A 17,028-nucleotide genomic window follows, 5' to 3' on the forward strand; every position below is an offset into this window, starting at 1 on the left:
GCTTCCTGGACACTAGATATTAGGGTTAGACCATATATTGAAAGATTTTCTGTGTTTCCACACAATCCATCTCTCATAATACTGTTTTCTAAGCATTAGTAAATGTATATTGGAGTACGTTGTTACTACTTACTTTGCCTGATAGGTTTTCCAGTAAAGTCGGTTACCAAACAAAAGTTTAACGTTTTACATCTGCTGTTTTTTTTTTCTGAAAAATGCTTTTGTGTGTTTGTAAATTAGCGCAGTAATTGTTTTGTAATCTTGATATGTGTTGTGTTTTGCGATGGTATATAGATGGATAATAGAGTTGGATATAGGATAGACTTGCAGACTTGTGAATCTTCACATCATGCCAACTGTACGCTGTGAGGATTCTCCAGTACTGGCGTCGGGAGCAGGCAGTTTCGTGATCGTAAGTATGTGATTTGCATACTTCCAGCCACATTCCTACCAGACGTATCCACACGTCTAGTAGGCACTTGACTGCATTTCTAGTAGGCACGTGACCGCATGTATGCAAATCACATACTTGCAGTCACGTACCCGCCATCGGTGCGGAGTGCGCACTTTGTGGGGATTCACAAGTCTGCAGTCACATAGAGTAGCCTAAGGCCAGACAACCCCTTTAAGCATGCATCTATGTGTTTGCTATAATGCATTTTAATCATTTCTGCATTGATTTGAATAGTCAACAAGAAACTATAAAGTTACTTTTCAGAAAGGCAGAAGGACTAATGGGAGCTGCTGCCTGTGCTCTGTTCTACCAGATGGCTGTTCATGTAACAGTTCTGCCAGTCTTGATATGTAAATTTTGTGCAAGCTGTTTTCCCGTTCCCTCAGTCATTCTGATTAAAGAGAATGTAATTATTATTTTTTACTTCTGCGGATTGTTTGCAGGCTGTTAGAAAGCATTTCTTTAATGAGCACTTTTCGGGGTGTTTTTATATAGATTCTATAGAGCATGATTTAGGTGATGGCCATTCAAGTGCAGGGAAAAACGTGTACAAGCCAGGTCTCATTGGCTTTAGGGTCTCATTCAGATGTGTGTTTTTGGCCATTTTTCAATATAACATATACCCATTATATTCTATGGGTTATTTCGCCAACAGACCAATTTTGATCCAATTTCGAATTGTCCAATCAATTCAGTGAGTCAGTGTAAAACAAGTGACAGCACCCAGATGCCATTTGTTTTGTATCCTATCTGCTGTCCATACACAAAACATGGTATATGGATAGAAGACCAATGCATGTCAATGCGGTAGTTCACATACAACAAGAAATCCCAGCATGTACTAGTCCGATGCGTTTTTTGGATCAGCATGTTCCATTAAACTCCATGGATGTGTTAATAAAATGCGGAAACCACAGATAGAACACGACGTATGTGAAGAACAGATTTGGGCGCCTTTAGACCTGAAATTTCCCGGGTCTTTATACAATTTTTATACAGTTTTTACAGCGTCTTTATCTTTGTACATTTATCAGATTTTGAAAAAAAGTAATTATACCTCTGCATTATAAGAGCTCAGCAAGCTTTTTAATGGTTTCCAATAGAAACCAGCAGACTTGTGAATGCAGCCCAACACTTGCTGTATTTTGTATGTGTAGATTATATCTATATATAACCTGTATCATGGTGTATAGAGGTGCACAGGCACGTTGTCATCTCCAGTGCTTCAAAGTACAACTTTGCTTGTGAAGGACACAGTGTAAAATGAAAAAAAAAAAATTAAAAATCAGCATCTGTCACTTCATTTTCATCATGAGATTTCAGAGTATTTTTTTTCTAAATATACTATACCAGAAACAAGTGGCGGACTGTAAAATGGTTCTGAAATACTGGGTGCAAGGTTAAAGAGGATCTTTCTCCAGTTTAACATCTACGCCCCCAGGACTTGTTGCATTTTAGTTTTTTGCTTCCCTTCTTCACAGAGCCAAAACTTTTATTTTTTGGTCAGTATGGCAGTGTGAGGGCTTATTTTTTGCAGGACGAGTTGTACTTTTGAAGGACTCCACTGGTTTTACCATATGGTGTGCTGGAAAATGGGAAAAAAAATCCAAGTGCAGTGAAATTGCAAAAAAAAAAGTGCAATTTCATGATTTTTTTTTTTTTACCACGTTCAATATATGGTAACACTGACCTGCCATTATTATTCTCCAGGTCATTATGAGTTCGTAGACACCAAACATGTATAGGTTCTTTTTTTATTTAAGTGGTGAAAAAAAATCCAAAGTTTGTTTAAAAAAAAAAAAGAAAGCACCATTTTCCGAGACCCGTAGCGTCTCCATTTTCTGGGATCTTGGGCCGGGTGATGGCATATTTTTTGCGCTCCGGGCTGTCGTTTTATCGATACCATTTTGGGGTAGACACGATATTTTGATCGGCTGTTATTGCATTTTATTGCAATGTTGGCAGCGACCAAAAAAAGTAATTATGTTGTTTTGTTTTCTTTCTCATTACGCTGTTTACCAATCGGATTAATTATTTTTTATGTATTGATAGATCGGGCGATTCTGAATGCGGCGATACCAAATATGTGTATGTGTGATTTTATATTTTATTGTTTTGCTTTGAATGGGGCGAAAGGCGGGTGATTTAAACATTTTAAAATATTTTTAAAAACATTTTTTTTACTTTTACATGCTTCAATAGTCTCCATGGGAGACTAGAAGCTGTGATCATCTGAACCCTTGTGTGTAGTAGAAATGCTCACTAGCTATGAGCGCCAACCACTGGACGGCGCTTATAGCCTCCCACCAATGACAACTGCAGAGGTCTCTTGGAGACACTGGGTTGTCATGTCAACCTATCGGCGACCCACGATCATGTGACAGTCACCGATGGGCGGGACTAGTGATGTTCTTCTGATACGGCCATGTTAAATTAACATGAGATTGACAGCGGCATTTAACCTGTTCACATGTTAACACCTGCGGGTGGATCACGATTCCACCCGTGGCTGTTAAGAGCACATGACAGCTGATCAGATCAGCTGTCATGTTCCCAGAGCGGTGCAGGCTCATTGCCGGAGCCGCACCAAAGGGAGAGATATGACATGTTACGTACATGTACGGCACATGTTGGTAAGGGGTTAAGCATGTGAAACTGCCACATCATGGAATAGTGGCTTCAGAGCTGAATGACATGTAGTTTTATTTTTTTTTAACTTTTCTTCTCTTTTGTGGAGATATTAGCTTGTAAAGTTTAGGTTATAATTTATGTTAAGTATAAGGAGATGTTGACAGGGATTCTTCTCTGGGTGCAGTTACTTTTTCTCCTGTATGACGTTGACCAATTATAAGCAGGAATAATGCAGGGGGAAAAAAGACACCGCCTCAGATAATATCAGGTCCAGATTTCTCTGTGAGACATGTAATGACACACAGCCATGCTGTCCTCCATGGTCTCTCTGCTGGCATCTAGTGTGAGTGGGAAAGGGGAGTAGAGAAAACCAGTGTGTCATTACAAACACCTCTGCAACTGCTGCACTCATCTCATGTCAGCTAGTGTTGGGGGAGGGGAGAGTAGAGCATAGCTGACAGTGCCATGAGATGAGAGCTGCAGAGGAAGTTGTCCGGTACTTTTTTTAAATTGGCCAATGTATTCAGCATGTGGGCATAAGTATATTTGTAAATACCTTGTGTTGCTGATAATGCCTGTGAGCGGCGCTATCTGTGTCCGCTCACTGGAATCACATGACCCCGCGCTGACTTCACGATAAGTGAGGTGTGACTCAGCGCTGGGGTCCCCGCGGTAGCTGCTGGGTTGTGGGCGGGGATCTTCCCTGCGTCACACTCAGCATCCACTGTGCGCTTTCCCCATGAATGGGGGAGAGGCAGAGCGCGCGGTCGATGCCGGGTGTGACGCAGGGAATAACCCCACCCACAACCCAGCAGCCACCGGTGGAATGCGGAAGAGGGACCCTCGGCTTCTGCCAGCACTTGATCACGTGCTGCCTGTGAGCGGCCAATGATAGCGCCGCTCACAGGCATTATCAGCAACACGAGGTATTTACAGAGATACTTATGCTCACATGCTGAATACATTGGACAACTTAAAAAAAAAAGTACCGGACAACCCCTTTAATGACACACAGCTCTCCTCCCCTCTACCACTTGTAATCACATTAGATGTCAGCAGTGAAATCAGTGGCTGACATTCTCGGGGTTGTGTTCTTTTTTTTTTTTCTTTCCTTCATGCAGGGGAAAAATTAAACGTCCCCCAGCGAAGAATCTCTGTTAACACCCCCTTGGTCTTAGTAACAATTAACATCTAAACTTTACAAGCTAATATCTCTGCAATGGAGATGAGAAATGTAAAAAATAAAAAGTATGTTTTATTCAACTCTACAGCCACCGTTTCATGGTGTGGTCAGTTTAGTATGTTCAAACTGGTGAAAGGTCCACTTAAGGGATTATACTACATATAAGGGTTCATTCCTGGGTGTCTGTGGTCATGTTCTATGTTAGCACTGAAATGCTTATGGTGTGTACTTAGTAGACGCTGCTTATGCAATCTTACTGCAAACATTGGTGTGTTTCTCTACCTGTAAATGAGAAATGCTCTTTGACACAATTGCACATTCCCTTGTGGTTGTAGTTTATACCATTACCAGAGCATTCAGTGTCAAATTGCATTACAATATGGTTTACGTAGCATGTTTCATATTCCTTATTTTAGACACTTTTCACACCAACCTCTACATTTTTTAGTGTCTAGAAAAGCGTGGTTGGAGTCATTAAGTGCAACAATTTTTCATAGAATATTACAGCAACCGTGAAGTGTATAAGAATTATAAAGCAAAAATAAAAATATGATACAATATTTCCCTCCCTTTGTTTTCATCATTGAAGACTGAGACGGGAACAACCATCTCTTTGTGACAGGTGCGGGAGGGCTGGTCTTTAAAAATGGCCATCAGGCTGCATTGTTTCTGTGACTCCCGGGGAAATGAATGGGAGCTATGGACCCAGTATAGCATCGTGAGCTACTGCGTTTCAGTTATTCCAGAGTTTATAGAATGAATGGCTAAGATGGGAACACATAGACATAAGGGCTGGGTAAATGTGAACTCCATTTGGAAAACATTCTTGGCCTTGGGTAAACGGACAGATTAGCAGTCCCTAAATACAATGGGGCAGAAGAGATGTAAAGGGTTACCTTGATTTGCTAAATAAGAAGCTATGGCGTGATAACAATGAGTGTGCACTGCTACCTTCACGGTCACAGAAGCCTGTGTAATAGCAGGGGACAGCTGTCGCTGTATATTTGGGAGAGGCATGTTCTTCTGAATTTCAATGAACCATTGCTCTGTTATTTCGCACAGTAGCTGCTTACAGTTAACTCTGTTTTTACCTTTGTGTGATGTGAGACAAATTCATTGGGTTTTGAAGTATTAGGCTATGTACACACATTGCATTTTTTCAGGATTTTTTTTTTCTGACACAAAACCTGATCTCTAGGCAGGTAAGAAGCTGCATCAAAAACGCAGGTTTTGGTGCATTTTTCAGGATCTCAAAGTTCAGCTTTGCTTCCACCACAGAAGCATGAACACAGGTCACCAATGCAAGACATATGTGAAATTTTAAATGTAACAGTGGGGAAGGTGAAATGTTCAGGAATTGTTTAACTAAGATGCTGGCAGTGCATTGAGTTTGTATGACACTATTTACTTTCACACTATGGTCTGCTATTGAGTTACTCAGAGATTGTTCAACTTCACACATCCTTGGGCCACAGGGATTGTTCAATCTCACAGGTAACTCAGCCAATGTTTACTGTATACACAACACTAATTTAATTAAACTCCCCTAATACAGACTACCATCTCAGTGATCAAGACAAGATGGTAAAATCACAAAAATAACTGTGTTTCACATACTGTTGTACTTGCTTATTTTCCCTAAAAATGCAGCAAAATTTGATAGCTATGTTCACACTAGGCGTTTTTTCACTACCCATTACTTCCAATGGGTGAAAAACGCTGAAAGAAGTGACTTGCTATATTTTGCAAAAAAAACATGCAAAGCTCAAAATCCTGATTAAAAAAAAAAAAAATAGACTTTGCTGGTACTGTATAACGCAGCTGCAAATTTGCATAAAAAACATAAAAAAATGCAGAAAAAACTAAGATGTGTGAACATGGCCTAAGATAAGTTTTGTCATATTTGTTTTGTTCCCGTAATGGTGTGCACTCGCCTGTAGTCTGGTGGAGCGCAATATACAGAAAAGGTTTTTCCTTCTTTTGGGGTAAAGGACTGTATTTAGTCTTCTCTGTATAGCCAAACCTCACCAATGTCAGACTAGGGATACTTGAGTAAACTAAAAATTTAATTTTGAATCGTTCATTTAGGGCAACAAATCCCCCCCGAATAAACAGGGAATGTACTATTAACAATATGCATGCCGTATGAGGGCAGAATTATCATATTCATAATTATTCTGACCCATTACAGTTTGTCGACCCATGGGAAGAGGCTATTAAAAGGAATCTGTCTGCAGGTTTTTGCTACCTCATCTGAGAGCAGCATGATGTAGGCAAAGAAAAGCTGAATCCAATGATGTATCACTTAGATTACTGAGTGCAGCTGTTCTGTCACAATTAGAGCTTTTAGATTTAGCATGAAGCAGAGCTGAGAAAGCTAACCCCTCCCACACCAGGCTCTCTGTGTACAAAGTCCATAGACAGTGAGGTGCTTGGTTGCCAGACTAGTCCAGCAATGTTAATCTCTTAGTGATAATTCCTTCACCGTTAGTAAACAATAGCACACAATTTGACAAGTGACACATCCCTGAATTCTGTGTTTCAGCCTCTGTCTCTTGCTGTCTTCAGATTACATAGCAAAAACATGCTGACAGATTCCCTTTAAACATTATTTATGGGCTAGAATTTGTAAATGTGCCTTAACATAGCTGAAGTAACTGAAGGGCTAAACTAACTCTTGGCCCGTTCATTCTGAGGATCAGTGAATCCTATTATTTGAATTTTTATTGCTCTCCAGCTAGAAAAAACAAACATTTAAAGTGGTATTCTCATGAAGGTAATCACTGGTGTTCATTTAATATGTATCTATGACGCACCAGAAGAGCATTCTGACCAGATTTCTCCGTTAAAATAAAATGTTTTAAAAACAATTTTTATGATGATGTTTCACCACAAGTTTGGCCGCATACAATGACTTGTTGTGCCATGTTTACACGTTGTGGAAAATTTCGGCTACGAATTTCTGCAACATGTGAACATGGTTTTAGGATGTCTATTACAAGTAGTAAAATATTTCAGTTTTTCCAATTAAATAATGTTCTATTTTTTCTTTTTTTTTTAATCTTTTTTTAGGAAATAGGTGGGATGTGAGGCAAGCAAGGGGGAAGGGGAGAAGTGAATATAATGAGGGTGGAGAGGGGGGTGGGGATAGTACAGTTAGATCGTTAGAGAAGAATAGGATGCTAAATAACCCCAAGTTTTATCTTGCATGCTGACCAACGCAAGAAGCCTGACCAATAAGGCGGATGAGCTGCAGGCGCTTATATCGGAGGAGAGGTATGACATCGTAGGTATAACAGAGACTTGGCTAGACGATAGCTACGACTGGGCGGTAAATTTAACAGATTATAGTTTATTTAGAAGGGACCGGAAACAGGGGAAAGGCGGAGGAGTCTGCTTATATGTAAAGTCATGTCTAAAACCCAGACTAAAGGAAGATATAGGAGAGGGAGAAGAGGGGGTCGAGTCCATGTGGGTAGAGATAGAGGGGGCAAAAAATAATAATAAAATATTACTGAGGGTCTGCTATAAGCCACCAAATATAACAGAGGAGAATGAGAATCTGCTATTAGGACAAATAGACAAAGTAGCAAAACATAATGAAGTGATTGTAATGGGGGACTTCAACTACCCGGATATTGACTGGGAAACAGAAACCTGTAGATCTTAGAAAGGTAAAAGGTTCTTGACAAATATCAAGGATAATTATCTCTCCCAACTAGTGCAGGAACCAAAGAGAGGGAAGGCCGTGTTGGACTTAATATTGACTAATAGGCCTGATAGAATAACTGAGGTACAGATAGGGGGGCACCTAGGTAATAGCGATCATAATATTATCAATTTCAAAATGCCCTTCAGTAGGGTTATCAATAAGGGAACAACTAAAACATTAAACTTTAGGAGGGCGAAGTTTGATCAGCTGAAAGAAAACCTTCAACTTATAGACTGGGACAAAGTTCTTAATCAAGGAAATACGAATAGTAAATGGGAAACCTTCAAAAGAATTCTGAATACTCAGTGCGAGAGGTATATACCGTATGGGAATAAAAGGGCCAGAAATAAGAGGAAACCAATATGGTTGAATAAGAACGTAAAAGGGGCGTTAAATAGCAAAAAAGAGGCATTCAAGAGATTAAAACAGGAAAACAGTAAGGAGGCACGAATGTGTTACAAGGAAAAAACGAGAACCTGCAAAAAACAAATAAAAATAGCAAAGGAGGAAACAGTGGAGGATTAAGTTTGTCACTTCTCATTTCGCCTGTTAGTTCTTTTTCCTTTGTGAAAGTTGACGAAAAAAATTTATTTAATAGATTAGCTTTATCCTCATCTTTCTCTATGATTTTGCCTTCATCACTTTTTATCGGTCCAATATTATTCGATTTAATCCTTTTACTATTTATATACGTAAAGAACAGTTTGGGATTTGATCTACTTTCCCTAGCAATACGTCTCTCTAAGTATGACAAATCTAACCCAAGCTGGGGTACAGAAACGCCTCAGTAACATTAAAATAAACAAATCACCAGGACCTGATGGCATACACCCACGGGTACTAAGGGAACTAAGTAATGTGATAGACAGACCGTTATATCTTATATTTAAGGACTCTGTTGAGACTGGGTCTGTACCACTTGATTGGCGACAGGCGAATGTAGTGCCAATATTCAAAAAGGGAGCAAAAAGTAACACCGGAAACTATCGGCCGGTGAGTCTGACGTCCGTTGTGGGCAAAATTTTTGAAGGCTTTATTAATGAGGCAATCATGGAGCATCTTGATGCTAATAATCTATTAACCCCGAACCAACATGGATTCATGAGGAATCGCTCCTGCCAAACAAACCTGATTGACTTCTACGAGGAGGTTAGCTCTCGAGTAGATCAGGGGGAACCAGTGGATGTCGTGCATCTCGACTTCTCAAAAGCGTTCGATAGCGTGCCACATAATAGGTTGGTATACAAAATGAGAATGATGGGGCTGGGGGAAAATGTCTGCAAGTGGGTAGCTAACTGGCTAAAGGATAGAAGGCAGAGGGTGGTTATAAATGGAATATACTCAGATTGGGTAAGCGTCACTAGTGGGGTACCACAGGGGTCTGTACTAGGCCCAATGTTATTTAATATCTTTATTAACGACATAGTCAACGGGATAAATAGTAAAATATCAATATTTGCAGATGACACAAAGTTATGTAAAACAATTAATACAAAAGAGGATAGTGAAGACCTACAGAGGGATTTGGATAAGCTGGGTAGGTGGAGCATTAAATGGCAAATGAGGTTTAACGAGGAGAAATGTAAGGTCATACATATGGGAAGGAAAAATGGAAGTCACCAGTACTCACTGAATGGGAAACCATTGGGGAATTCAGAGATGGAGAAGGACTTGGGCATCTTGATTGATAGCAAACTAAATTGGAGTGCCCAAAGTCAGGCCGCTGCTGTAAGGGCAAACAGGGTAATGGGATGTATCAGAAGAGGTATAGCTGCAAAGGATGAGAACATTGTTCTTCCACTGTACAAAGCACTGGTCAGACCACACTTGGAATACTGTGCTCAGTTATGGGCCCCAATATATAGAAAGGATATAAATGAGCTTGAAAAGGTACAAAGGAGGGCAACAAAATTAATAAGGGGAATGGAGGGACTGCAATACCCAGAGAGGTTGGCAAAACTAGGACTATTCAGCCTGGAAAAGAGAAGGTTGAGGGGGGACATAATAAATGTGTACAAATATGTTAGGGGACAGTATAGAGACCTTGCCCGGGATTTGTTCAAAAGGAGGGATATTACGGTAACAAGAGGGCACTCACTAAGACTGGAAGAGAAAAGGTTTCAGCACCAGCATAGGAAGGGGTTCTTTACGGTAAGAGCAGTGAGAATATGGAATTCACTGAGTGAGGAGACGGTAATGTCGGATTCACTAAACCAGTTCAAGCGGGGACTGGATGCTTTTCTAGATACCAGGCAGATTTCTGCATATACTTAAAAATAGAATAAAATAGTAGGTTGATACAGGGATTTATTCTGACTGCTGGTTTCAGAGTCGGGAGGGAATTTTTCCTCAGGTGAAGATTGGCTAAATCATTTGGGGTTTTTGCCCTCCTCTGGATCAACTTTAGCAATTACAGAACTAACAGGTCGAACTTGATGGACGCAAGTCTTTATTCGGCTTTACTAACTATGTAACTATGTAACTATATCTCATAATAGCATTTATTATGAGAATGTGAACCTTTATTTTCATGTTTTTGCATGAGATGTTTATGTAGTCTGCATATTCCAGTATTTTTTTCTGCCGTTCCCTGTATGTCCTGCAGTGTTTTTCTAAAGATAGGCCGATGTAATGGCCACAGGGTCATGTTACATAACACACAATGTTAGCACTAAGTAAACTGAATTCTTTAGGTTTTTATTTTATCCGATGACACATTTGTATTGTTTTGGCCTCTATTCTACTAAATGCTACAAAAATGTTGCTATCACGTTTGCCGAATTATATTAGAAGTTGTCATTTCATTCAATCTGCAAAGCTTTTTTTTGTAAAGGGCTTAAAGTATAGAGCTGAGAAAAATAGGGGTGGACAGTTAAGTCTATTCTAACATGTCACGTTATTTATTGCTAATTAAAAGCTTCTTTTTACTGAACCAGCAAAACTGAGGTTTCAGTAATTTCATGCACATGCTTGTTTTTTTTCCCCCTGACTGAATTGGAAAACTGGTGTGTTTTTAAAAACTGTAGCATGTCAATTCTTTCAGCATTTTTGTGAAAATGCAGCAAAAATTCAAAGTGTGAACATAGACTAATACAGACAATCTTACAAGGATATACTTTTGCACTAAATTTTCTTTTATAGTTGATTTGCATCCTAAAGTAAGCAACTTTAAGTGATGTTGATTAAAATGTCCTACCATTTTTTGCTGTAGAACTGTGTATCTCCTTTATATAGCTGATTGTCCTGCTGACATAGATCCTGCTACCTTCTGTAAATAGACATAGCAGCCGGTCAAAAGTGGCAAGTTTTTCGTCTTCTATTATTCCTGCTGCTCCTCTGAATAATCTTTTTTTTTATTCTACTTTTTAATCCTCCATACGGTTGTAGATATATGAGCCTTTTTAGCCCTGCCTTTTATACTCTTTACTAAGGGGGCTTGTCTTTAGGCTGCTTTGCATTGTTAGCAGCGCCCCCTTGGAAAAGACAATAAAAATTCGAACTAAATTAAAAAGACTTGTGTATCTGGAATCATATGACTCCGTTAAAAAATAAGAGTTTTAACTAAGAGAAAAAAAAACCTGGCCACCTTGACCTCTTGGAAGGACATACAGCAAAAAAGGGAATCTGTAAGCTTTACCTTTGCTCACGCAAGACATAAGCTCAATAAGGTCTAAAAACTTTTTACGAACCATACCACCCTGGGTCAAGTCCAACATTGCCCCCCAAATGGATTTGTTTCTGCTTGACCTTTGTAACTTTTATTGTGTCATAACCATACATTTATAAAACATCTCTGTTTTTCTTTTTTAAAAAAAGAAAACCAAACCGTGACCTTGAAGTGAGTTTAGAGAGTTAACTATTAGATTTATTTGCTCGATGATTTAATTGCTGTGTTTTGTTGCTGTCTTCCAGATGACATCATGCATCAGGACACCTTCCCGATGTGTGCCGCTGATATTGAGGATCAGCTGAAGAAACAGTTTGCATACTTGTCAGGTGAGAACATCAACCACTTGAGAGCAGTCGGTGTTCCGGCAGGTTTCATGTATACATAACTCGGTGTTCTGTTTTCTTGATAATGCCGTCTACAACAGACTTCGGAAATTGCTGCATTTCCAATACAACCAAGGTGTCAGATCACTGGAATTGGAAAAATTAGATATAGATATAGATTTCCTAGTGGCTCCTTGTCACAGTCCACAGACATATTCTCCATGCCACTGACAACTCTGCGCTCCAGCACTTTACTGGTCTGGCACTGACATCACCGATATAGAGATACTAATGTCCGCCAAGACTAATGCTAGAATCTGACATATAGTCCTGATTTCCACAAGCCTAGAAGATAATTCTCTGTAAGTGAAGCACCATTGCTTGTTGCATGCTAGAACAGTGGTACTTTCAGATCATCAGGTTTCAATAGAATTTTACTGTCTTCACACCCACTTTCAAGCATGTGTGGATGTTCTGTAAGTAAATGCGGCAGTAGCTTTTGCTGTAGTCCTTAAAGGGATTGTCTCATCTTTCTATCTTTAGAAGTGCTCCTGAAATTTGACAGTTGGGTCCAGCGACATGACAGCCGATGGCTCAGACTGTTCATTCCTTGATGCTGCTAGCGTCGGAGGAACACAGGGACACTAAGGTTGGCCGGATCGAGCAACACAGCCAGCTTCAGCACAGCACTTTTATGCAGCAAAGCAGACAGCTTGCAATCGTGCGCTGCTTGCTTGCGGGATCAGCCACCTCTAAGGTGGCCGAGAACCTTGACAACAAGCAGTACACTACAGAAATAAAAATCCATCTGTTCTTGAGGCTTTTTAATAAAAGGTAAATTGCAAAGTTGCTTGTTTCTTCAAGGACTTTCCAATTTTACCCATTTAATAACCCCTTTAAATTATACACATTAGGCCTAAACCATTGAAAATAACCCTAAATGTGCTTTGTCTAGACATATATTTTGGTCTTTCTTCCTTCTAGTCAGTTCTTTTACAGTGGACATATTTTGGGTGTTTGTTATAACTTGTTCACTCGTTTTTGTAGATCTTTCATTTCCAAGCCTTCAGGGAAGAAGTGGCATCAAGTTAAATGACAAGCTAAAACTTCCTTATTCCATGCTTAACCTTTGCTGTTCTTAACAGCAGCTGCATTGTAATGGTTTAGTGGCAGTAAGGATTATTTAATATTTTACTTTCTGTAATTTGAGAATTAAATGGGAAAAAAAAAAAAAAAAAAGCAATAAAAATGTTCAATGTGTATCTGGTCAAGGCGGATCTAATACTCTGATCACAGAAGGTAAATGACTTTAGCTCGAGTCAGTTGCTCTAAAATAAGTAGCAGAGACCGGACTACCGCTCTGGATCTTGTACAGCAGAGAGACTTTACATACATTGGACGTGATTGGCATTTAAGAAAAGAGGCACTTTTTGTACCACCACACAAGCGCAGTGCCCATGGTTTGATCCAGTTAGTGGGTTTTTTGGGCTGTAATACTATACCTACATATCACAAATTTGGCGAAAAATAAAGGGAACCTGTTATGTCATAGCGTTCTGGAGCTGCTGGCGCCTGCACTGAATCAGCATTAGAACCGGCTGTCAGTCGGTGCCAGTGCTGAGGTTACAGCCCCTGCTCAATATGCGCTGAGCGGTGACTGAAGCCTCTATGACTGAAAGCCCAAGGCTGCCGGGAGGGATAAAGTATATTTCCTCCAGGCAGCGGGGCTCTCAGTGTAGGCGCCGGGCAGCTTCAGAACTGTTACGCACATGCCCGGACTGACTGGCGTGAGCATGATTAGTGATCCCACTGTACCATGAACCGAGGAGTGCCTGGAGGGGCGTAACTAAGTATCAACTCAGTCCGACCAAGGTCACACGGCGGCTCAGTCGACTCCGTGAACTAGGGAGGAACCGAGCAGAGGGACCAGGTGCTACTCCAGGTCAGACCCCGGTCACAGCTGTTGACCCACACCGGGGAATGCAGGAACAGGCAGGTTAGGCTGGCATACAAACAGGTGGGTACTGGCAGGTACGGCTGGTATGACGACAGGTGGATATTGGCAGGCACGGCTGGGATGCAGACAGGTGGGCACTGGCAGGCACGGCTGGGATGCAGACAGGTGGGCACTGGCAGGCATGGCTGGGATGCAGACAGGTGGGCACTGGCAGGCACGGCTGGCATGCAGACAGGTGGGCACAGGCAGGCACGGCTGGCATGCAGACAGGCGGGTACTGGCAGGTAGGAACGCAGGCAGGATAGGGACCAGTACAGACTGGGACACAGGAACGGAGTCGCAGGGGCGGTGGACAGCAGAGCAGAGCGAAACCGCAGACGCGGTGAACAAGCAGAGCAGAGCGGAACCGCAGGTGCGGTGAACAAGCAGAGCGGAACCGCAGGTGCGGTGAACAAGCAGAGCAGAGCGGAACCGCAGGTGCGGTGAACGAGCAGAGCGGAGCCGCAGGTGCGGTGACCAAGCAGAGCAGAGCGGAACCGCAGGTGCGGTGAACAAGCAGAGCAAAGCGGAACCGCAGGTGTGGTGAACAAGCAGAGCAGAGCGGAACCGCAGGTGTGGAACCGCAGGTGTGGTGAACAAGCAGAGCAGAGCGGAACCGCAGGTGCGGAAAACAAGCAGAGCGGAGCCGCAGGTGCGGTGAACAAGCAGAGCAGAGCGGAACCGCAGTTGCGGTGAACAAGCAGAACAGAGCAGAAGGCGCAGGCAGACAGGGCTCTGTTCACATGGAACAGACTGGAAAATGCAGGAAGATAGTTAGAACACAGGAGGTAGATACGGAGGCAGGGAAACGGGACAAGCAGAACCAGATACACACAAAGTACTTACAATGAAGTAGCGAGTGGACACAAAACTAACAAACAGAAGTACAGAGACAACGAGTTGGAGTTAGGTGCAGGTTCAGACACTGCAGGAAGAGGGAAGGTTCGGACATAGAGACAAACAGGTAACGGGCTAGGACACTGTTCAGACAGGAACTGAACCAGGAACAAGATACAGGAATGAGCCTGGGAACTCAGCCCCCAGGGTGGCGGAAACAGACTAGAAGTCACAGATACAAAAGGGAAGGTTCGGACATAGAGACAAACAGGTAACGGGCTAGGACACTGTTCAGACAGGAACTGAACCAGAAACAAGATACAGGAGCGAGCCTGGGAACTCAGCCCCCAGGGTGGCGGAAACAGACTAGAAGTCACAGATACAGGCAACAGGCCTGGGTATACAGCCCCCAGGGTGGCGGAACAGACAAGATACAGGACAGGACCTGGCAACTCAGTTGCACAGAACAAACTGAATGGAAGTGTTGCTCAGGCCCCTCCTACTGGGTGGAGGGGGTTTAAGTATCCAGTGACTCACAGCAATAGGCTGGGGACGCATTAGGACTGCGCACACTGTAGCTTTAAGAATCAGGAAGCAACAACGCTGCCGTCCTAAGCCAGCAGACAAGAGACATACAAACAGCTGGTACTGGAGCAAAGTGTGCAGCCTGGCCTGATAGGTAAGATTGTGGTCTTGCATGGTGGGAGGTGGTAAGCCATGCAAGCACGCCGCCAGGGATGTTACAAGAACGCCATTAACCTGCAGATTAACCCCATATCGGCAGGTTAATAGTGTTTTTTTTTTTACATTACAGGTTCCCTTTAAGTTCTGCACACTATGTGTATCAAAACGGTAAATTCCCAGCAGTTTTTGAAGACGTGTCTCGAAATTTTTACACACTGGAGCCGGATATGTGTCACTGTGTAATTCCGTTTGCTAACTTTAACCTTTTCACACTGTATTTTCCAGGGACAGGTGACAGATCTAGGTGTTTACCCAAGTTACAGTCAATTGGCTTTTTCTTCTGTGCCTAGTCCAATAAACTAGTTCACGACATAATGTTTAAATAGGGCTTTTCTTCTGTCTGTGTAGTAAGCAGTTTACAGCTCCACAGTAACATGCCTTGCATATTTTAATCTAATTTTCAGCATTCAATGAGAAGTCTTGGGTATTTCAGTTAAAAGGCTTTTCCAGAGTTGCATTGTTATTAATATATTAGGAGAATAGTTGTGTGAATATTATTACTAAACATTGATAACCAATGTGACAATACATAGGTCCGCATTCACAGTTGTTCTTACACAAAATGGGAAAATTGTGCAATCTGAGCAACTTCGTACAAGTGCTTTAGCATTGGTGCATTAGCTGGGGCCAATATTTCTAAAACGACCTCCAACTTTGTGGGGTTTTCTTGTTCAACCGTGTTGAGAGTATACAAAGAATGGTGTCTTCAAGGAAAAGCATCCAGCGAAAGTGGATTCTGTGGAAATAACTTGTAGATGATTGGGGTCAGAGGAGGATGTAAAGAATCGTTCAGATGAACAGTTGGTGCCCAGACAGGCACATTGCAGCCCAGTACAGCCCTGGTTCTCTGACTAATATGTCTGAAAAAAAAACCCGTTATTTCTTAGCATGGATGGGCCATAATGGCAAATGAATGGTTTGATCTCCATTGTCTAAGGGAATCAGCAAGACAAGGTTCAAGTGGGCAAAATCAGTTGAATCCAGCTTTCTGTTCCATCGTGCTGATAAAATGTTCAGAATTTGGCACAAGTAGTATGAATCAGCGAACCCTTCCTGTGAGGTGCCAACAGTTCAGGCAGGTGGATGTGGAGTAATGGTGTGGGGAATATTTGCTTAACACAGCCTGGTTCCTTTAATACTTGTGGATGGATATTTGGACAGTAGGGCTTAAAGGGAATCCGTTATTATATTTTTGCTATGGAATCTGACCAGCAACATGATGTAGGAACAGAGAGCCTGATTCCAGCGATGTATCACTCACTAGACTTTTTGGTGCTGGTTTTGATAAAATCCCTGTTTTCTCTGCTATAAATGTAGCAGTGCTATGAATGCTGAGCTGTGTATATCCCCGCCCACACCCCTGATTGGCAGCTTCCTCTGTACATTGCCAGCAAACTGCCAATCAGTGGGGGCTGGGTTACACAGATTAGCTGGACTGCTTTGCACGAGACACCAGTCATGTACTGATAATCTGCTGA

General features: G+C 41.8%; 1 protein-coding gene across 8 annotated transcripts in view; it reads left to right on the plus strand.

The window, feature by feature from the left end:
• MCF2L (MCF.2 cell line derived transforming sequence like) overlaps positions 1-17,028 on the plus strand; it is a 291,794-nt gene that overhangs the window by 190,879 nt on the left and 83,887 nt on the right. For all 8 annotated transcript variants that reach the window (XM_073664397.1, XM_073664398.1, XM_073664391.1 and 5 more), the window contains one exon: positions 11,893-11,976. In XM_073664397.1, coding sequence (XP_073520498.1) covers positions 11,893-11,976 — 84 coding nt within the window. The remainder of the gene's footprint in view (positions 1-11,892; positions 11,977-17,028) is intronic.

The sequence above is a fragment of the Phyllobates terribilis genome, unplaced genomic scaffold, assembly GCF_046119375.1.
Source record: "Phyllobates terribilis strain yellow unplaced genomic scaffold, ASM4611937v1 Scaffold_2__4_contigs__length_985480577, whole genome shotgun sequence".
Lineage (NCBI taxonomy): Eukaryota > Metazoa > Chordata > Amphibia > Anura > Dendrobatidae > Phyllobates > Phyllobates terribilis.